At 56.3% G+C, this 21968-nt stretch overlaps 2 protein-coding genes across 2 annotated transcripts; both read right to left on the bottom strand.

Moving 5' to 3' along the window:
* Window positions 1-484: 484 nt before the first annotated feature.
* LOC311201087 (extracellular serine/threonine protein kinase FAM20C-like) lies at window positions 485-5534 on the bottom strand (the record flags this gene model as incomplete). Its single annotated transcript, XM_084275393.1, has 10 exons — window positions 485-719; window positions 806-865; window positions 1009-1090; window positions 1744-1853; window positions 1980-2160; window positions 2467-2582; window positions 2767-2859; window positions 3318-3396; window positions 3484-3659; window positions 5056-5534. 10 exons carry the CDS (start codon window positions 5532-5534, stop codon window positions 485-487), a joined length of 1611 nt encoding a protein of 536 aa, XP_084131519.1.
* A 4399-nt stretch (window positions 5535-9933) lies between these two features.
* DNAL4 (dynein axonemal light chain 4) lies at window positions 9934-13709 on the bottom strand (the record flags this gene model as incomplete). Its single annotated transcript, XM_084267326.1, has 3 exons — window positions 9934-11111; window positions 12285-12368; window positions 13638-13709. 3 exons carry the CDS (start codon window positions 13707-13709, stop codon window positions 10947-10949), a joined length of 321 nt encoding a protein of 106 aa, XP_084123452.1. The 3' UTR covers window positions 9934-10946.
* Between the last annotated feature and the right edge of the window lie 8259 nt (window positions 13710-21968).

Here is a 21968-nt window from a genome sequence, read left to right as displayed (position 1 = left end):
CACCTCAGTTTCCCTACATCAGCAGTGGGGAGCCTCATCTCTTTTTGGGGGTCCCCAGGGCATCATTGTGCTGGGAGGTTGGATGGAGTTTGGGGGGCAGGGGATGTGGCAGAAGGTACTTGCCAACTGCTTGATTTTGGAAGCACTTGCTGGGGAGAGGCAGGAAAAATCCCTACCCTTTCCTAAAAGGCTTTGGAGGGCTGAAGTGATATGTCCTGGCATGCAAGGATGGGCCAGGGCTGGGAAAGCAGCTCCTGTGCAGGAGATACCAGCAAGTGTCTTCTCCACCAGGCCAACCTTTTTATTTAAATACCCTCCCCGCCCCAGCTACCTGTACCACCAGCTTTCCCGGTGCATCGCACTGCTGGTTCCAGCTCCGCTGCAAAATCAACGCTACACGGCGTGAGCGCGGCACGCCGCTCCCCTTACTGCCCTCAGCACCACACCAAAACACCCCAGACCCGACAGGGTACCGAGGTTCCCATCAAACGTGTGACCCCACATCATCCACCAGCACCTTGTCCGGGTTGGCCGCCCTGGCCAGGCAGCGTCCCACCGCCGCCAGCACCTTCCCCAGGCGCCGGTCAAGTGCCCGCAGGTGCGGCTCGGAGAGGACGGGGGCCAGGGGGTCGGTGGCCAGTGCCTCCCGCAGCAGGTCGCTCAGGCGGTAGGGCTGGGTGGCCAGCAGCTGTAGCCGCAGGTAGGTCGACTTCTTGATGCTGCCGAAGATGAGGAGGGAGGGGTCTTAACCTGGGGTGACTCTGCCACCCTTGAGGGGGGGTAGGGAGCAGTGGGGGGCCCGTACCTACAGCACTGCTGGAGGGGGGCCAAGATGGACAGCTCATCGCGTGAGTGTGTGCCGAAGCTGTGGGGGGGAGAAGCCCGACAGTGGGTGTCAGGGTGGTATCACCCCACGGCTCAGAGTCTGACGCAGGGCGTATTTTGGGAAGACTTGGAGCCTCCCCCACCCAAGCTTTGCCAGGATTGCTTCCCACCCCTCCACTTTACCCACGGCCGTTGTCCAGGTGCAGCAGGAAAGTGTCATTCCCAAATTTCTCGAAGGTCTCATAGTGGTGCCGATCCATGTTGCCTGTGGTGGGGCAGCAAATTTGCCATCAGGCTAGGAGGTGGGAGCAGGGACACGATACACCCTTTTGGTGCAAGACCGAAACCCAGAGGCTGGGATAAGGGCTGGGGGCACCTCTAAGGTGCATGTCTGCTGGCTATGGCCACGGTGGATATGGCTGTGGGATATGGCCAAGCAGAGCCCCTGGAGCATCCAGGTCCCTTCTCAGCCTGGCAGCCCTGCAGAGGGACAACGGTGGCAAATGGAGCAGAAGTAATGGCAGAGGCACAGCTGCGGTGTCCAGGGACAAGGAGTTGGGAAGCTCTCCAAGTCATATGATGGCAGGGGGACAATGCAGGATGGAAGGAGTGACCCTGGGGATGGGACAGCAGCCACTGGCCCTGGCTCCCCAGGGTCTGCATATGAGAGCTTGCTGGGAGGCACATCCCACACCCAGGGTGTTTAGCTGGGATCTCCCAGGTGGCGTCTCTCCTGCTTTGGCTTCTGCCTGAGATGTGCCCTAACGGCACAGACCTTTGCTCTCCTTTTGGGTAAGAGCACAGTTCTCTGCGGCCTGAGCAATGGTTTGGCCAACAAACCTCAGAGGGTGCAGTACCGTGGGACACGGAGCCGTTTGGGCCAAGCACAGCCCCTAGTGCCAGCACAGTGGGGCTCACCCATAAGGAAATCGAGGACTGTCATGTCGATGAGGTCGAGGAGGCGATGGCCCCTGTCGTAGGGCGGTGTTTCTCGCACCTGAGCGCAGTAGTTGGGGTTCAGCTCCCACCTGTGGGCAGAGGCCGGGGCAGGGGGATGGGCCATGAGAACAGCCATGGGGCAGCCCCCTCCCATCCCACGGCTCTACCGCCCCGCACTCCCCATTCCCCCCCGTGTACCCCATGCCCCGGCTCACTCAGCCTTCTTGCTCTTGTGGTAGGACCGGCGCCAAGGGCTGCGCCAGGAGCGGCGTTTGGCCAAGGTCTTGTCAGGCAGCAGGGCGGCCATGGAGCCCTCCAGCTGGTCCGGCTTGCCGCAGAGCGCGTGCTCAGTGGAGCAGTAGTAGGAGCACTCCCCGTAGAAGCAGACGTTACCCGCTGGCCGTGGGGACAAAGCAAATGCTGATGAAGAGCAGGAGGGCAGCCAGCCTGCTGTTACCCACCTGCGGGTGGTCCGGCAGGTGGCCGAGCGAGGATGCTCCATGCACCAGGACTATGTGCCACCAGCACAGCAATGGCCAGGAAGGCCTTGAAGACCAGAGATCCACAGCAGGGGCCCAAGCTGGAGCAGTACCCAAAGGGACGGTTTGCCCCAGCACAGGGTGAGGCAGGGCAGGGTGAGCCGGGCTCAGGTGAGCTTCACACGGATGGCCACAAGAGAGGATGGAGGGTATGAAATCTTACCTGGGGAGATAAAGAAAGTCTTGGCCAGTTTCTTGTCTGTGGTGATGTCACGAATCTCCTTCGTTATATTGACCAAACGGCCAGAGGCTGGGGGGATCCGACGAAAATCCAGGATTCTGAAACACAGAACTTGGAAGTGTTTCTCGCTGAGCCCATCTGGTTTTCACAGCAAGTTAACTCAAACTGCCCAGAGATGGAGGTATCCCCTGCAGCAGGGAGGAAGAGGTGGGATGAAGGAGCGGTTTGTATGCCACTTCACTGTCACAGGACGGCAGAGTTGGATGCAAAGCTTGTGCTCACCTGTCCAGGTGGAAGGCTGCAATCTCTGCATTGTGCCGCTCAAAGTCTGAGAAGTAGAAGAAATCGATGGGAGTCTCCTGGTCCCTGGTCTGCCTGGGAGGAGAGGGGAAAGTGGAGACAATGGCCACAGATGAGTGGCCCTTGCCTTGTGCACCTGGTGCCACCAGAGATGAGGCCAGACCCAGTCACCTCCAGTCGCTCCTGGCTGGGTGATGCGCCCACAAATGCCCCAGCCAGACCCCCGTGCACCCCCTGCTCCCAAGCCAAGGGCTGGGACACTCTCATGGACTGGATGGTCCTCCTGGACTATCTTCCTCTTTCCACCACTGGAGGTCACTACCCCATCACAAGCTGCGCCCAGCCTGACGCAAGCACCACCAGGGAAGGCGAGGGGAAAGGAGCCAACCCGCTCACCCCAATTTTGGGGCGGGCAGGGAGCAAAGTCAGGCAGCACGTGAGGCGTTTCTCTCTCCGTGGTCCCCCCCAGATGCCCCTCACCACCTAAAGGGACTGTGTGGGTGGGGTGTGGGGTTGTCCCCAGCTCTACTCACTTCATGGGCTTGAAGAGGGCCTGCCCGTAATTCGGGAACGTCATGATGAGCTTGAGCTGGGTCCCACCAGACTTCTGGACTGAAAGAGGGCACATGGGGATGAGGGAGGCCAGCGGCAGGCAGTGGGGCAGGGGTGTGGGCAGGGGCACAGGCAGGGAGGTGCTACCTGAGCTGACAATCTTCTGCGTGGCCAAGTCCCGGAGGAGGGTGGGCATCAGGGGGTCCCGGCGGGGGTACAGCTCGTAGCGGTTGATGCCGACGTGGAATTTGAGCCAGGTGGGGTAGGTGTCATAGGCTGTCTTCCCTGTCGGGAGGAGCGCCTCGGCTTTACTGCTGCTGACCCTGCAGCCCGACAGCCACCACCATCCCAACAACAACAACAACAGCAGTGTTTAGTTGGGACAGGACAGGTCCCATGTCCCCAGGCCTTTCTGGGAGCTGGCACAAGCCCTGGATGGTGATGAAACCCCCTGCCCCATGCACCTTCCCTGGGGCACCTGGGCAGATCCCACCCATGGCTGGTGGCCAGGAAGACCCACAGGCACAGGATTTCTCTTGCATCCCCCATAGAAAAGCAGCTGATTCTGCTCCTCTCCTCCATGCCTTTATTTCCCTGCCAAGGCAGCTCATCTCATCTCACCGTATTTCCCCAAAGGATTAGCTCCTGGGAATACAATTGGCTACACATAACCATGTGCTCACTGGGGATACACATTTCCCTAAAATGGAGGGTAAGGAACTTCCCAGACATCCTCAGCACTGACCTGAACTCCCACCCTCAATATCCAGCTCCTCTTGGATAGGTTTATTGCACACACCAATTTCCCTGGGTGGGGGGTGAGTTTGGGTTAGCACTACCCTGTCTGTGCCTCCTGAAACTCTGTGGTTTGATAGCATTCAGGGGGGCTCCTGGAGGTCTCTGCCCCTCTCTGAGCCAATGTCCACCAGCACTGCAATGGGACAGTCCAGCCCAGGGCGTCTATAACCCAAATCCACACCTCTCTCCCTCTAGAAAAATGCAGACCATGCCCCAATTTCATCAAACCAGACCCATGTCCCAGGGTTGTCCATAGGCCAGAGACAAGGCAAATACCTGGTTGTGGAAACCAGCTCTTACACCAGCTTTTATTCCCTCCCAGTTTTAGCTACCCCCACACTTGGAAGGTGTGCTTTCTGTAAGGAAGCTGCTACGTGTTATCGACACTAAAGCTTTTAATATCTTCCTTCCTAATTAGAGGTTAGTAGTCCAGTGACAAAAATAGGCTGCTGGCAGTGGTGAGCTCACCGTAGAGCCAAGCCTAAAGAGGTCAGGCGATGTCCGGCGAAACGCAGGATGGGAACAGTCTCACAGTTAGAGATAACCTACATTGCAGGCTTTGCATCTCCAGCGTGACAGGAGAGGGGGTAAAATTGGTTAGAAATCTGGAGTGGGGATTTCCTCATATATAGTCACTAAAGGCTAGAGTCTGCATCAGGGAAGGAAAGGAGATGAGAAGATGACCTAAAAGATACCCTACATAATACTATGTGTAACTCAAGAGTCTCCTTTGGCTTCGTCATGTGCTACAGACTCCCAGGAATTCAGGGCTGAGAGAGGATTTGAGGCACAAGAAGAGCACACTCAGCAACCTGGGTGGCGTGCTGGTCTGTGCAGGGAAATGACGTGTTGGGTCCCTGATGCTTCTCCCCTGAAACCCACATATGCCCCCAAAAGCAAGCCAGGGCTGAACGTGCTCACCATTCGTCACTCCCGCTGCTGTGCAGGCTGAACTTCTCCATGGGGTTGACGACAAACAGCTTGTCTTTCTCTGTCACCTCCGGGATCGGGATGTTGTACAGAGGATGCTCAAAGAGCGCTGCCAGCTTGGATCCCTCGCTCTGTCCCGCCTTTCGGTCTCCGTGCTGGTGCCGGACCCCCGGCTCCCCAGCCCGCACATGGGGCCCTGCTCCCTGCGGCCGGGGGCTTTTCTCCAAGGAGCTGTTGCTGCCGCTGAAATCCTGAAGGATTCGCAAGCTCAGCTTCTTGGGGCCGGCCAGCATGGTGCTGTCTGATGGCACATCCGAGGCTTTCAGCGCTTTCCCATCGCAACCGCAGGACCTGCGGGCTGCGGGGAGAGCCAGATCCATCGCCAGGTGCACCAGGAGGGCCAAGAGCAGGAGAAAGAGGAGGCTGACTTTAAATTTCCTCTGGAAAAGAGTTTGCAGCCAGCGCCGCATCCTTCTTCACCCGAGATGCTCAGCAAGGGGTGGGCATCCACCCCGGAGGCTAAAACAGAGCTGGTGTGGCCACAGCCTCCGTGCAAAAATAGGAGTGAGGTGTCCTGGATTTAGAGCATCGCAGCAAAAAAGCCACCAGTGCAAGAGTAGAGCTGGGCTAAGGAAGGTCTGTCACCTTGCAGGGTGGCACCGCCAGCCCAGCAGTGGGACAGGCAGGAGGTTGCGTCGGGGTTTATCAGTGCTGATAAGGGGCGAGTTGGCATCGCCAAGGTTAGCGTGAACAGGGCAAGTTCCAAATCAATAGCTGCAAAACTGGCTCGGGGACAGAGATGGCTGCAGATAACCCCTGCACCATCCCATCCCTCCACGCTGTCACCCGCACAGGGCTGTATCCAGGGATACAGTGCATTAAAGCGGGTCCATCATATCTGTGTGCACATAATCTCAGAGAGTGTTTCTGCTGCTGACTTCATCACCCTCTCTCATACATTCAGATTTGTCTGTACTCAGTTCCCCTTTCAAAACCCACTCAAACTAGGCAAAATGCAGGGGATGTGAGGATCAGCATCCCTGGGAAGAGAAAAGCTGGGCTGGCAGCGTAAGGAAGGGCTGCCAGCCAGGCAGGTTAGGCTCACGAGCAGGGATGCTCCCAGGGTCTCTGAGGCAGGCAGGGGAGGCAGATGGGCAGGCAGCAGCTGCCTCGGCCATCAGCACAGACGGGTAGCGGGACCCACCGAGCACTGGGGAGGACTGGCAGCTTGTGGAAGGGAAGGGCAGGCCGTTTTTACAAGAAATTTGCTTTTCCAGCAATATCCAGGGACAGAGGACTGGGCTGTGTGGGCAAAAGCAGTGACTTGTAGGGAGGGAGTTTTGGATTTGTTAAGGGACAGAGGAGCACAGGACCACCCACAACAAGCCTGGGGAGTTGGGTACAGAGTCCAGAGCAATGTTTTTCCTCATTTTAATTTCCCAAAGGATGCAGAGGACAGGTGAAATCCTGTACATCATGCGATCCTTCCTCGCTGCGTGATGTATGAGCAGCCAGCTTGGACATCCTTGTTCCAAGCAGAACAGGGCAGGATGGCGTATGCTGATGACCACTTCTGCTGCTGCGTCCCTGCACTACCCTCTCACTCGTGCTGCCCTCTCCACACCATCCCGTGCTGGCTCCATCCGTGCCGGGCTTGGCCCCCTCCCTGGCAGTGCAGCAAGAACGTGGCGTTCCCGGTGTTCTCGACTCGCCGCGTCCCACGGCGCGACAGTTGCCTGGAAACCGCCTCCAGCTGACACCATCAGCCGCCCCAGATTCAGCCGGCCCCGTGTTCCCTTCCCCGTGCCTTGTGCTCACAAGATGGCCGAGAGGAGCCGGAGCACGGGGAGGATGATGAGGAGGAGATCTTCCCAGCCTGGCTGGCGAGCTGGAAGCCCTGCAGAAGGAGCCGGGCGGAAGGGAGCAGATGGCTTCCTTAGGGAAGGGAACACAGCGTCTTATTCTGGGAGGTTTGCTGGGTACAGTCTGGACGTAGGGTTTGGAAAGAAGGTGCCTAGGAGGGATTGGAACACAGGATCATTAGGTCATTGCTTAGCAAAACAAAACACCCACCAACAAACCCCATCTGCTAACCACTCACATCAAAGGAGCTGGGCTCACCTCTCGCAGCGGGGTCACAGATTTCTTTATTCCAGAGCCAGCTGTGGGAGACTGAGGGGAGAGGGGACCCCTGTCCTTCCACTGCCCCAAACCAGCTCCAGGTTGGGCTGGGGGAGGGAAAGAAATCTCCCTTCCATGCCTTAGACCCAGACAGGAACAAGGACCCTATGAGCTGAAGCCCCCCCTTCTGACTGCAAGTCCCGTCTCTGGGCTAGGGGAGCTCGTAATCCTTCCCCCTTCCCCAATTTAGCATCCCTTTGGAAAGCAGAGGCAGGGGGATTAGGTGGACACTTGCCACATTTAGCACTTCAATGCTGGCATTAAATATTAAACAACAGATTTATCAGGGACTCAGACACGAGCCCACAGCAACGGGGAAGAGCTGGAGAGCTTCAAAGCCTGCCTGGACTGCCTGACAGCGTGTTGACGTACCTTGTTGCCATGACATCATCACAGAGAAGCAGTTGAATTTGCACCTCTTTCTTCCCATCTCCCTCCTCCCAGCTCTTCCACCATCTTCCCGGTGCCTTCCCCCCTTCCCAGCAGGTTTGATTCACCTTTGGGCAGAGGAGGAGCTGTACACACGAGGATATTTCTACTGCTGGCACCTAGTCAGGACTCCCCAGCAGCTGATAATGATGTCGCCCATCTCCCCTCAGCAGGGAGGGATGAAGTCATGAAGCACAGCCCTCTGAGCTGCTATCACAGCTTTCTGGGGTGGGCAGATAGAAAAGGGTCACTTTGGCTGGCACTGATGCATCACCCTGCATTTTTCATCTCCGTTTCTGCATCTGACTCAGCCCGGTGCTTTGATGGGTAATGACAGTGAGATGCAGGGGGCACGAAATGAGAGGGAGAGAACACAATGGCAAGCCACCTGTTGCCAGCCTCCCCGGCTCTCTGCTGAAAACTGGTAAAGTCCTTCAGAGATTTCCCCTCAGGATATTGCCATTTGATAGTCAAAAGCAGATAGGCCCTAGACGCTCCACAGCATCAGCCACAGTGGGGTTTCTTCTGGGAAAGCACGGGATGAGAGACCATCTCTGATCTGTGAACTGTGCTCCCCTGTGAATTACAGGCGTGCCTGAAAAATGTGCTGTTTCCACAGCAAAAGGAGGGTGAGTCTTTCTTCTAACACAGGGGGCCAGCACAGCGTGGCTCAACTTGCAACAGGCAGGAACACTGATCTCGCTGAACACTTGCCTCAGAGCAGGGGCTCTGACACACAGAGCTGAATTTTGGGAAGCTGTTTGCGCTTTTGCACACAGCACCGATGACGGGCATGTGAACCAGCTAAGACGGGTTGGCTTCCTCGTGGTAACCTCTTGTGGGAAAGCTGTTACCCTTGGAAACAAAAATAGCCTGCCGCTCTCCTGTGAGCTTACTTTGGGGGAGTCAATGTGGGAGCTGGCTTGCTGCAAAACTCACACCTAGCTCACCTCAATCTGTCTGCACACTCCTGCTCCAAACAGGCTGGGGAGCGGCCGACGTTCCCTTATTGCCGATGCAGGTCACAGAGACATTAGCTTTGGTCAGCTGGTGGCCAAAGAGATAACATACTGGTAGCGAGGCCAAAAGATTGTGTGCTGAGGTAATCAGCTCCCTGTGACCATCTGCAGGTCACCACGACCCTGCAGAGATGCCCATGACCAGGATGTCTGTGCATATGCACACAGCAGTTAATTATTCATTAGCGCGGAGGGGGCACGATGAAAGCGACCATGGTATGGCTGGGGGTATCGCTGTGCTCCAGCGTGGGGCTCTACCTTTTCCTCTGGACCTAAAGGAGACAGAAAGTTGTGGAAGAGAAAAGAATCTTTTCCACACGCCAGCTGCAGAAAGCGCCAGTCAACAGTGCTATCCTCAGGCGAAGGCAGCCAGCTGGAGCCAGACAAGAGTAACCGCTCCAAGAGACAGCTCAAAGGGCTTAGACTCCTCCACGCTGCACAACGATCCCACCGCTGAGGTTCACTGCATGGGGTGGGCATCACAGTACCGACTACCTCAAGACACCAGTTATGTGTGCACGTGTCACCACCTTGCAAGTCCCTTCCACCTGCTCCATAAGGAATTATGTGAGAGAAATCAGGCCCAGCCAGCAGAGATGGTCCCAATTCACAATAATTTCTAGCTGTCTTCACATTACTCTAATCCCTGGCTTACAGAAGAGCTCCTGACATGATGAAACGGAGGAAAGACATCTCTAGTGTCACACTGAGGTTCAGAGAAGGAACTATAAGACCCCCCAGCAGTTAGATCCAAGGCAGGCACTAACACTCATCTGAAACTGAGCTACAGACTAGAGCGTGGCCTCTCATAATACACGAGGTACCAGTGGAACTGCTGGTGACCACCTGAGAGGAAAGTCTGAAAAAAATCGAGGAAGCCACAAGTGTGAGACCCCGAAGGCTGAGGCAGAGGCACCCTGGCTGAGCAGAGGACACAGGTACACTCTCACTGCTCCTACTTCAGCAGCTGTGTGGACTAAGGACTGCGGCCAGCAGCATGGTGGGTGTGGCAACCTCCCTCAGTACTGTGGCTTGCACTGGTGAAAGGAATCAGCTGGGGAGGATGAGAACGCATCTTAAGTACAAGTAACCCAGGAAACATGCAGGATGGAGGCCCATCCCTGTCCTCTGCCAGAGCTACACCACTGCTTACTGACTTCGTGTTTCCTGAGCTTCTTTTCCTTCTTGTCCTCCCCCTGGAGATTTTATTTTAGAACACACAGAGAAAAGGACATTTTACTAAATTTTTTATTGTAAAAAGAGTTCCCCAGATTTATATAAATAAGCCGTGTACGCAACATACAATTACGTTCATTCCATCCTCCAACACTGACAGCTTTAAAAAGAAATAACACAGGCTAAAAGAATGCAAGTCCAAGAAGACATTCGGGTTCTGATGACCAAGTGATATCTCACATGGAGCCTCCTTCCTCTACCAGCCTCCAAACAAGATGCTGAAAGTACACAGCACTTGCAACACCCCCAACAACTGTCAGGGAGGCATTCGAGCCTTATGAAGAGTTCTCACCCACTCCCCAGGCGTCGTCAGCCGCCCGTGTTTTCATGCTATCTCAGTGCGCGGTGGGTGAGAAAGGAGGGGGCAGTTTGCATAGCAACCTCCTACACCCAGGCAGCTCAGCTGTTGTACCCTCCCAAAAGACGCAGGGAAGGGAAGGCGAGTCTGCTTCCCTGCGGCTAACACCTCCCCAGGCAGCCCGAAGGGAGACCCTGGGCACTGCCAGTTCTGTACGGACATCTCGGAGTGGGGGTTCAAAAGTATTCTCGGCCTTCAGAGAGGGGACAGAGAGGTGCTGGCCAGAGCTGTGCCACAGGGCAGTGGGAAGGCAGAGAAGAGAGGACACGACATGGAACAAGTGGGAGGGGGAAAAACCCCCAGAGGGCTAGATAGCACCTTTGCTCTTTGCTTCCCCCTCCTAACGCTGCCGTACGGCTCTGCAGCGTGTCATGAGATCACCTATTCCCCACCTCCTCCCTGCGCCGCTCAAACACTATGGAAAGAGCCACAGAGAGATGAGAAACCCCACGAGCAAGGACAGGACAGCTTAGCAAGTTTATACCCACACACCCCCCAGCTATATGTATCCCCCAGAACTGTTATATCAGTATGAAGACAAAAAACCCCAAACCTTGACATTTAACTATTAAAAATAAAGCCCCACATCCAGATTGTACAAAACCTGTCAAGGGAAGGAAGAGATCTCGTGTGCAGCAAGTCTGGGACCCAGCCAGGTGTCAGGAGCACTTCCAGACACACACGGCCAGGCTGCCACCAAAGAACATGTACAGCAGATTCTTCACCTCGTGAGTGATCTCAAAGCCAAAGCCTTCCCCTATCACCACGTGCCAGGAGGACCCAAATTTCTTGTCCATCATCTCTTTGATCATCTTGGCAGCGCTCTGGAGAATGTTAAGAAGAGTGAGACAGAGCAAGCAGTGAGTTTTATGCAAACATCCCCCAAGTATTCTCCTCCGTTTAACAGACTACTCAAGCCACAGGCAACAGGTATAGCAGCTGCACTGCAGGACCAGGGAGCTCCTCAGAGCTACGCCCAAGGGTAAAACTGGCCACTCTGTTTTCGGCAGCCCCCGACACAGCAGCTAGGAGAAATTAAAGAATGCAGCTAGCAATCACTTCTCTTGTTCTCACAGTCTGAAATCAGAGCTCTCGTTCAGATGCTGCTGGAGCTATGCTGGGTACAGTAAGCGTGAGAGGAGATTCAGGTCACTAAGCTGAGGCTATTTTTACAGGAGTCCATTTTTTTCTCCAGCTAATTACCAAAACACTGAAACTAGGGTGACTTAAACGGATCGCTTCCCCCAGATCACACCCTGCTTGATCTAAAAAAAGAGAGAGGAAGACTTTTCAGTGACATGTGGTGTCTCTGGCAGGATGGGACAGAAGGAATCTCTGGTGTTAGAGCTTTGCCTTGCTCTAACACCAGACTGCCCTGACAACGTGCAGGCTGTGCCCTGCCTATGACCAAACATGCGTTTTCCTTTATCATTGGTTCTCAAAGTTGGTGGCAGCCTTTCCAAAGACCATAACTTCTGTGTCATCTTCAATTAAATGCTCTCGTTAATTACATTCAAGAGACTGAAAGCTGAGAGGGAAGTCTTAACAGGCTGTACCTAAAGGCTCAAAGACTTTCCTGTACTCATCCCCAAAACAAGTGTCTCTTCCCAACTCTGGTGGGGATAGCCTTGCCCAACACTGAAGAACAGACAAGAAGGGCCAATCTCCCTGGTCCTGAACCAAGCCCTGAGTACACAGGGCATTTTATCAACAGGATGGAAGCACATCACAGGCAAGGCAGGATCAGGCAGGAGGTACGGTTTAGGAGGCATCATCACTACTACTTTCTGCTACCTGCAGGAGAGCTATTACAGATCTTGATGACAAAGTGAATCAAATCCAAGATCTAGTCAAGCTCTTTGCCACCTTCTGCCCTTGCTCAGTGCAGAAAGCGAGTAATAGGATACCAGGATCTGACTCCACTCTGCCCTGAGCCTGAGCCCTGCTCCCTGAGGCGCAGCAACCAAGGGCTGGCTGTTTTGGGATGTGGTTAGTACCTCGTTGTTGGTGGCGTATTTCTCACACGCCGTGACACACAGCTCCATGGCCTCTACGCGCATCTCCTCCGGCATGTCTGTGTGCTGGAAAGAGCAAACAAGCAACAGAAACTCAGCAGAAAAAAGGAGAAGCTAGACAACAGCAAGTAACCCTTGCTTTGCCCAGGCTACAGTGGGGGCAGAGACTGCTGGGCACAGCCAAAAGGCAGCTCATCCCCCTGACTGTCAATGCTTGCTTCAAGCTGGGATGTACGCGAAGCATTTCCACTGCTTCAGAGAACACTAAATATGAAAATGGCTTATTGCATTCCACTGACCCACTGCTCCTCTGTCCCAGCCAATGCAGGATTCTTCTCTAGAACCACAGAATCATTAAGGTTGGAAAAGATCTCCAAGATCATCTAGTCCAACCAGGCCCCCTACCACCTATATTACCACTTAACTAAACCATGTCCCTAAATATCTCATCCAACCCTTTCTTGAACACTGTGAGGGAGGGTGACTCCACCACCTCCCTGGGCAACCTGTTCCAATGCCCAACCACTCTTTCTGAGAAGAAATTTCTCCTCATTTCTAACCTAAACCTGGCACAACTTGCAGCTGTTGCCTCTTGCCTTATCACTAGTTATCTGTGAGAAGAGGCTGGCCCCCAGCTCACCACAACCTCCTTTCAGGCAGTTGTAGAGAGCAGTAGGGTCTCCCCTGAGCCTCCTCTTCTCCAGGCTAAATAGTCCCAATTCTCTTAGCCGCTCCACTTGTGTTCCAGCTCCTTCACCAGCCTCGTTGCCCTTCTCTGGACACACTCCAATGCCTCAATGTCTTTCCTGTAGTGAGGGGGCCAATGTTAAAACTAGCACTCAGTAAGCACAGCTTGAAGGAGGGGACAAATATATTTGTCAGTTTTTCTGTTATAAGATGGAGGGAAAGCATGTTAATACCGCTCCAACCACAGGCCTAATTATTGCTTTAAGCATAAGTCGTCTAAATTACACAGCCTCTTCTTCCTCTTCTGCTATCTGGCTGGCTAGTGAGAACTTTTACTTCAGCTCCTCTAGGAAAAAGCAAGCTGCATCCAGAACACAGGAGTGGGCTCCACAGGCAGCGTGTTAAATCTGTTAGATGGATCACTGTGCCCCAGGCTTCCCTTGGCTAATGGGGAAACAATGGTGCTAATATGTTTCCCTGATAGAGGACAGGGAGGAGGCAGCAGTGATGACTGGGATTTTTCCACAGGACCATCAGTACACACAACTACTGAGTGGGAGAAATTTTCTCTTGGAAGGTTGATAAGAAAGAAGGTAGAGTTTTGTTTCAGTAACACTGGTTAAGCATGCAATCCTTCCCTCTTCTTACCCTGATCAGTGGAAAGCTGTGAAGTCTTTTATAATCAGCCTCCTCCTTTTTCCCCTCCCCGGTGTCTGCCATGGTCCTTCCACAGTGACCCCAGGAAGGGGCAGAGGGGCTGCCCGGAGCTCAGCAAGGTGCTGAGAGGAACAGAGGCAGGGCAGCTTCAGCAGGAAGGAAAGCTTCTCGGCCCAGAGGATGCTGTTTAAATAAAAAACACAGGAAAGAAAGAAAGAGGGGAAAAAAAGCTTTGAATTGAGATGGACAGCAAATAAAACTATTACGAGAATATTTTCCCTTCTCAGTACCACCTTCACACGCTGTGCACTTAGGGAGTTACATTACAGGCCACTAATGCAAACAATTTTTTTAAAAGTACCATTTTCCATAAACAAGGCTTCAACAGCACAGCACTTTCCCAGAAGCACCAACTAAGCGTGAGGGAAGAGATGATTCAGGATCCAGCTTCCGACAAAGTGGAGGCAGAACAGTAAATCAGCCATTATTTCTATTGATTGATTCCAAAAGGGTTTTCCCAGGGTGTTATTATCTGTGAGGGTTTCAAACTGCACACAACAAGCAAAGGGTAAGAGTATTTTAGGAACAGGAACGGTGTGTGTGCCGGGACGGAAGCGTTTAACGGAACATTTTAGTCCAGTTTGTGCACTTGCTTCTCACATCCCCAAGCATTTGCCAGCTGGGGAGAACCATATGGCACCATTGCTGGACCATGTGTCCGGGCCTAATTACCAACCAGCAATTACCTGGGCCCCACAGAGGCACAGCAATGGCCGGCTGGCAGATTCAGAACACTTCACTGCAGCTTTCCCTCTGCTTCTGTCAGCCAGAACAAAGCACCTTCCTCTCCCACCCAGAGGAAACAACGGCGTTGCCGTGTTACAGGGGAAACAAACCAAACTCAGTGTCAGGCCACACCATACAGATTGAGTTTGTGGCAGGCGCAAGGAGCGGCTGGGTACGGTACCAACTGACAGACCCCCTGCTTTCATGCGAGGACTGCGGGGCGCAGAGACGTCCCTGCCACAAGCTCCGCAGGTCAGAACAGCCACACGAGACGCAGCGGGGCAAACCCCGGGAGCCTCTTCAATGCCTTCTCCTTAAGCCGCGGCCGGAGCCGCAGACCGAGGCTGACCGCCGGAGGCTGCCCCACGGGCCGGCGGCCGCTTCCCCGGGGAGGAGCCGCCGATGGGCGGCTTAGTCGGTTAGAAGTCAGAGCCGGCCGGAGGTCTGTGGGCAACCCGCCAGCCGTGGGGCAGGAGACGCCCGCCGGAGCGCCGGCAGCGGTCAGAGGTGAGAGGCAGGCACCGGAGGCACCGGAGGAGCAGAGGGATGAGCCCCACCCCCTCACCCGCCGCAGCACCAAGGGGCAGGGGCCAGGCAGCGGAACGCCGTCCGAGTGGGCCGCGCACCCGAAGCGGCCCCTCTCGACGCCGGCCCGCCGCGCTCAACCCCGCAGGAGGGAGGAGGAGAAGAAGGAGGGAAGGGCTCGGCGAGCGGCGCTGAGCAGAGCGCGGAGGGAAGGGACGAGAGGGCTCCGGGCGCGGCCTCACCTCCGCCGCCGCGGCCCGCACCGCCGCTCCCACGCCGGTTGCTAAGGAAGAGCGCAGCTTGTCGTAGCAACCGGCGCAGGAAGTCCCAGCTACCTGGCCGTCCATTGGCTGTGAGCGCGCCGCCCGCCGCACCTGATTGGCGGGCCGCCTTGCCGCCTACCGCGCGAGTGGTTGGGGTGACGGCCGCCGGGTGGCTGCGCGGTGCTGGTGTTGCACCGCCCCCAGCCCCGGCCCGGCGCCCCGCGGGGGGGGGCGGGGGGCAGCGCCCGGGGCCTGGCGGCAGCGGCGCGGGTCCCTGGCTAAACGCCCCCGCCTCGGCCAGCGGGGAGGCCCGCGGCGTTGGCCCTGCGAGGCCGCAAGACCCGCGGCTGTGCCCCGTGAGTGCCAGGCCCGGCGCCGTGCGCCTCGCTTGTGTAGGGCGTTGGGGCTGGGCCCGGAGCTGCGGCGAGGGAGGGCGGTCTCCCGGCAGCCAGTGAGAGCCGTGTCTCCCCTGGCCTGGGCTTGGGACAGGGGCTTCCAGGAGGCGCCCGGCCTTCACGCCCGGGGGTGCTGGCTGGGCAGGTGACAGCCCGAGCCGCAGCCGAGCCATCCTGGGGCTGGAGTCCTCGTGCTTGCCTGACTTCAAACCCTCTAGGGCCTAGTCCTGCCTTCTGATCCAGATGGCGAGGGCAGATACAGGAGCAGAGCGGGGCAATTCAGGATGTTTAACAAATGTGTTCGTTGTACGGGAGGGGTGAGCCCTCAGGTGTGCAGGGGGATGCAGCAGGGAAGAGGAGAGTGATGCAGTGAGGGTGCAAACAGCTCCAGTAACACCAATCCCCATCCCCACCGAGCTCGTCACCCCGCTCCTGCCCTCCATGGCCTTTATATTTGTAATGTCTGTTTGCTCTGAGGTTTTCCTTGACCCTCAGCTTTCTAGGAGGCCTTTGTTGGCCCTCCATCGTGCTGGCAAAACACCGGTCACTTCTAAATTGGAGTTTAAACAGTTTCCTGGAGGTCTGGGATCGTTATTTGTCTGAAATTCATACAGCAGAGGAGCAGAAAGATTCCAGGAGGGTACGGAGGGGAAAGATTTGTCCTGTGCAAAGCCCCAGCTGCTGAGCGTGATGCCTGGGTTTCAGTCAGGGCCTGTCTTTGTCTTACGGGTTGGCTCACGGGCCAGGTCTTCCGCCTGGTTGGCTGGTGCATATTTGAAACTTCATTATTCGTGGCTGTTTGCTGAGAGAAGAATTGCTTTCTGGCTGTGAGAGAAGGAAAAGAGCAGGGGACGAACAAGCTGGGCGTTCTCCTGCCCCTGCCAGCTTATGAAGAAGTCCTTTTCCCTCACCGTCATCTCCTGTAGCGGTAGGGAGGACATCTTGCTATGTCTCTCTGGCATAACAGTGAATCAGACCTCCTGGTTGTCGTTTGCCTGACAAAGCAGTGGTGGGGGCAGCGGTGCTGGGGGCAGCGGTGCTGTGCCTGGGCTGGGAAAGACAAGGCTGCAGCAGTCGTTTATCTTTCCCTTTGCCTTCGCTGCTGCTGGTGACAGGAATGACGTGCTGCCTCCTGTCCCCCTCGTTTTCCTACCGCTTCTACCTCCTGTGCCCATCCCTTCTCCCTCCTTTTCAGCAAGCATCAGCCTCTCACAGCAAAGCAGGCTCAGTGCTGCGATTGTCAAGAGACAGATAAAAGCCGAGAGGTCATTTTTTTTTTCCTTTCCCCTTTCCAGAGGAGATAATTAGGAATAGAATCTCTGCGAGGAAGAAGATCTTTCCATCATCGTTACTCTATCTCCAGGCAGCTACTCTAATCTCTCTGGGGACGCAGCGCTTTCAAGCATCGTACTCTTGCTATGGTTTTTTTAATGCTTTAATCCCTATGTAGTTCACCCACTTTTGCTCCTAAGCAGCAAGTGTGTGTTTGTGTGCGTATGCTCCTGTTTCGGGGGGGAGGGAGGGAGGGGGCGGCGGGCGCGCATGCGCCTGTGATCCTGGGCTCAATTAAATGTGCTTTGGTTTTGATCAATGTCTCCCCTGGGAGCGTTTCCCTCGGGTAATGCTGGGACTGTTGTAAGGATTATTCATCAGCAGCTCCTAGGTGAAAAGCTCGGGAAAAACGGCCAAACCCAGCGGAGCTGTGAGGGAGAGGTGCCTCCTGAGGAAAGACAGCACCCCACCGGCCTGTCTCCAGCTGCAGTGGCGTAGCAAAATGCAAGGGGCCATTAATTTCTGGACCTTTGAGGGCAGGGTTTCACCAGGCTGCCCCTCTGCAGCGCTGCAAGCCAGTCGAAGTGGTTTTGGGCCAGTGCAGCTAACACGTACTGGTCCCTTAGCTGCTTGCCCAAAAGGCAGGTGCATGTCTGGCTCCACATCCCCTGGGCTTTAGTTTCCGTATTGAGTGGCCAGACACCTTTCATTGGGTGAAAGAGAGAGCACCCTGCTCTGGAACAGCCGGGTCCCCTGCTCTGCTGGGCAAGGCAGAGCCCCACGCATCACTCCCTAGCTACTACCTCTAGTAATGGATGCTGCCGCAGCAGTAGCAGCCGCGGGGGGACTGTTGCTGCGCCAGATGCTCGGGAAGCGCGGCACAGCGCGTCCCCGTGCGAGAGCTGCACGAGTCTTAATGAGCCTGCCTGGGGAGGGAGCGGACGAGGCTCCCGGCAGGACGGAGAGGCGCAGGAAGGCAATTAAGGCAGCTCCCCATTGCTAGGGCAGGGTGAGTAACGGGGGCTTCCCAAGCGTTGCCTCCAAGGGATGAAGCACAAGCTGGCTTGACCTGGTTCGAGGGGACTGGGAGGTTGAAAGGCTGCAGGGAGGGATGACCTGCAAACCCAAAGCTGAGGCCTCAGGTGTTGGGGAGCACAGGAGCTCTCCAAAGACTACTTCAAGGTGGGGGTCCCAGGGCTACCTGTGACCGTGGGGAGGCAGAGCCTGCATGGCTGTTGGTGCCCTCCAGAAAGCTGGGCAGGGGCTGGAGAGGCTGGAGATTTGCAGTTTTGTCTTTCAAACCTGGCAACTAATAGCTGCCAGACCTGAGGGTTTCCAGTTCCACGTTTGACCTGGTCTTTGCTGCAGGACAAAGCCTGTTGCGGGGGTGGGGGTGTTGACTCTGGCTAAGCCCTTGGCCTGCTCAAAGCCCTGCAGCAGCGAGTCCTGCGGATTAGGAAGGGACACAGCCGTCCCTTTTCTCCCCTCAATGCGTGTCAACAGCCCCTTGGCAGGGAGATAGAGGACAGCGTGCAGGTGGTGTCCCTCGCATCCACTGATTCCCCTGCCTTCTCCTTTTGTGCCAGCCCCCCCTGAGTTGCCACAGCATGATGGGGCTCCTGCCTCTGCTCTGCCCACCTCTTGGGCTTCCTCCAGTTCTTTGTTCCCCCTCTTAGGTGTGTGGACACAACTCAGTGTCCCAGCTGAGCGCACCTACCCCAACTGCAAAACCACCATGCCGCTGCTAAAAATTTCCTCCTTTAACTCCCTCCCAGCCATGGGTGGATTTGTTGTTCCTTGTCCCTTCTGCATTGTTTTCCAACCAGCTACCCTTAGAGAGACATGGGTCCTCTCCAGAGTGCTCCCAGTTAATTTAGAAGCGAGCAGTCTCTGGAAGTCATTGTAATTACTCCTTCCAGCCAGCCACGCCATTGATTTGTTGTCTCCTCCACCTTTTAAGCCCCGTCGCAGGTTTGCAGCTCTGGCAAAGCTCAGCTTACCAAAAATAAATGTTCCCGTCTTGCTCTCCTCCTCCCCAGATGGGTGAGAAGCAGCCGCCGCTTCCCGCAGAGCGCCGGGGCAGGATGGAAATCAAATATTTATTCCCACTCTCGATTGTCTGTCTCCCAACCAGTTTCTAATCTCTCCGTAATGCCTTCAGCTCCTGAAGAGCCTTACGTGGGGGCTTTGGCTCTAAGCTTTTAAAATGTCTGGGTAAATTATCGCAAGTTTTCCCGCGTAACCCCGGGTCTGCCCAGCTGGCTGCGAATCTCGGGGGGCAAGGAGGTCGCCCCGCAGAAGCCGTGCTGCCTGGCTCCCCCCCTTCCCCCGTCCCAGCAGCGGCAGATCCGCACGTCCCTGGGACGCGGCTGGGGTTGGGGTCGCGCCAGCGCTGTCTGGCGGGCAGCCCCGAAGTCCCTGCCCCAGCATCTCCTGGTGTCCCCTTTGTTGCTGCTTTTCCGAGCTGGGCTCGCACAGATTTCAGCGTGGGATGAGTTTCCGGGCTCCGGAGGAGACTCTTGTGTGCCAGGAGCCTACACCAGCAGCCTGGCTGTTTCCAGCCTCGTGCAGCCTCCCGCATGTCTTCTGCCTTGGCCAGCAGCCCCAAAAGCCCCCTCACAGGGCTCCTGCAGTTTTAATGGGGGGTGTGAGTGTGTCTTCTGGACCAGCCCCCCCCCTACTCTGTTTCACCTTCTCCTAAGCTTGTGATCCCATCAATGGTTTTGGACGTTGTCTACTCTTAAAATCACTGTTCTTCCTAAGTACAGGGCGCAGGAGCACAGGTCACTTGCTGAAGCCCCTCCTATTAGTGATGGAGGGGGAAAGCTTCCAGCTCAGCACGGCTCTCGAGCGTGTGCTCCAGCTGAAGTACGTACTCACGTTATTTTATTTCTTAAAAAAAACCCCCTCAGCTCTGGGGAGATGTGCTGAGGGGCTGAGGGTGAGAGCCCCGGACTTTGTTTTATGGCATTAAACACCCTCCAGAAGAAGTGGGGGTTGAGGGGATGCTTCTGGCTCAGTGAGGAGACCCCACCAGCAATGGCAGTGCCCTGGGGAAAACTGAGCTTTACGCTCTGTTTCCCCCAAATACTGGTGAAGTTTTGCCTTTGCTGGGAGGGGTGGGACCCACTGAGGGGCAAAAGCATCACGCAGACCTGGCCACGGGTTGCTCTAGAGTAGGTGGCTCCGAGAGCAGCACTGAGTGGGGAGCAGTTTGTGCCCAGCTAAGTCAGGAACGCATTACTAGTACTTCATTAGGTTTGTATTTGACATGAGCGCCTCTCCATCCCAGTCTGACCTGGAAGCTGTGATTTCCCGCTGTTTTCTGCTTCTCTGTTGTCAGGATGGGGGTTCCTCCTCTGTGGAGTGGTGCTTCCCTCAACTCCCCCAGCACTGACCTGTACCCCATGACGGGGTGGATGAGAGGTGCCCAGACCATGACATGACCCTTCCCTGCAGCACTACCCAGGCCCCTGCAATGGTATTTCCATAACGCCAGCTCTGCGGCCACAGGCCCGGGCGTCTCCCTCCAGGGATGCCAGACCGAGCACCCCGGAGAAGGATACCTCAGCCTGGGCAGGCCGGTCCCCTCCACCCCCCCCAGCGACCTCGCGGCCCGTGGGAGGCTCGAACAGAAAACATCACGTTTATTCACCATCAGCTTTACAAAAGAAACGTCCCAACACGGGGGCCCCTTCACAGACGTGCAGGAGGGAAAGCGCGTGGGAGAGCGAGGAAGAGGGGGCAGCTCGGCGGGGTGCACGAAGGTCACAGTGTTTCCCACTTGGCACGAGGGCTGCGCCCCATCCCTGCCGTGTTCCCACTGGTGGCCTGAGCCACCCCACTGCTGGCAGGGGCCCTGGGGGGGGGTACACATGGGGGCGGTGGGGCCATCCCCTCTGCTCACTTTGCCATTGCTGGGCTGGGGGGAAGCCGTCACTGAAAGCGCAGGGTGGGACTCTGGAGAAGAGGGGAGCACTGAAAGCTGTACACTGCATTGAACAATCATGAGACACCCCCCCAAATAGCCCTCCCACCCCAAAACACACACACACACACACACACACACACTCATGTATCGAGACACCGGTGACTGCACAGGGTGGAAATGGCGTACTCTCAGGCACTCCACAGGGAAAACACCAGCCCGCCCCATCGCCCCCCACCCCAGTTCCAAGGCCATTGGTGGCCCCATCCCTGGCCAGGAGCAGCTTAAAGCAGGGGACCCAGGTGGAGGCAAGGGCAGCAAGCTAATCTGGTGCCCAAAAGGTGTGAGGGCTCCTCCAGCCACCACCATCCTCCATCGCCTTTATTTTCTTGCATGCTGCACTGCCTCCCCCTCAGCCAGGGCTGGGGGACATGCTTTGCTCCTGGTCTCTCAGTGGGTAACTGACCCCTCCACTTGCAGGCTCAGGAGTGGGGGGGCTCCCACTCTGCTTCCCACTGACTCCCCTTGGGCAGCTCTGCCCAAACAAGCAGCAAGGGCAGGGGAAGAGGTATAGGAGGGGAGTGCTGTCCCACTGACCTTCCACCATCCTCCCTCAGCCTCCCCAGGGCTGTGCCTGAAAAACCAGGGCAGCAGGAGCAGAGGGGCTGGGGCTGGTGGGGAAGATGCTCCCGGCCATTTGGAGTAGGGGCTCACAAAACCAGACAGTGGGGCACTGGAAATAAATAAGGAAAGGGGATGTGCCCGCACGCAGGCATCCCACCGAGCCTGGACCGTGCTTGGGGTGAATGGAGGTCTCCTTCCTGCTCCCCCTTGGGGCTGACAGGGCAGGGACCCTCACTGTACCAGAGACACCTACAGCAAGGTCCTCCCCAAAACACAAGGAGGGTAAGGTGAGACCCAGGGGCAGGGTGCTGGAAGTGGGGACAAGCCGCGCCACCACCATGAGGGCAAGAGGGAGGCTGCCAGGGAGCGCCCCTTCCCCCCCCTCCTGGGACACTGGTGCCAGGGGCTTGAGCATTGCCCCAGTGCAACAGCAAGGCTTGGTGGTCCCAGAAGGGAGAAGGGGCTCCCCGCTGTCTCCTGTGGGGCTGCCGTCGGGCTCCTTGGCTCTGGGGAGGGGGTGAGGGGCTGC

The sequence above is a fragment of the Gallinula chloropus genome (genome assembly GCF_964237585.1).
Source record: "Gallinula chloropus genome assembly, chromosome: 1".
Classification (NCBI taxonomy): domain Eukaryota; kingdom Metazoa; phylum Chordata; class Aves; order Gruiformes; family Rallidae; genus Gallinula; species Gallinula chloropus.
This window is presented reverse-complemented; position numbering and strand designations above follow the sequence as displayed.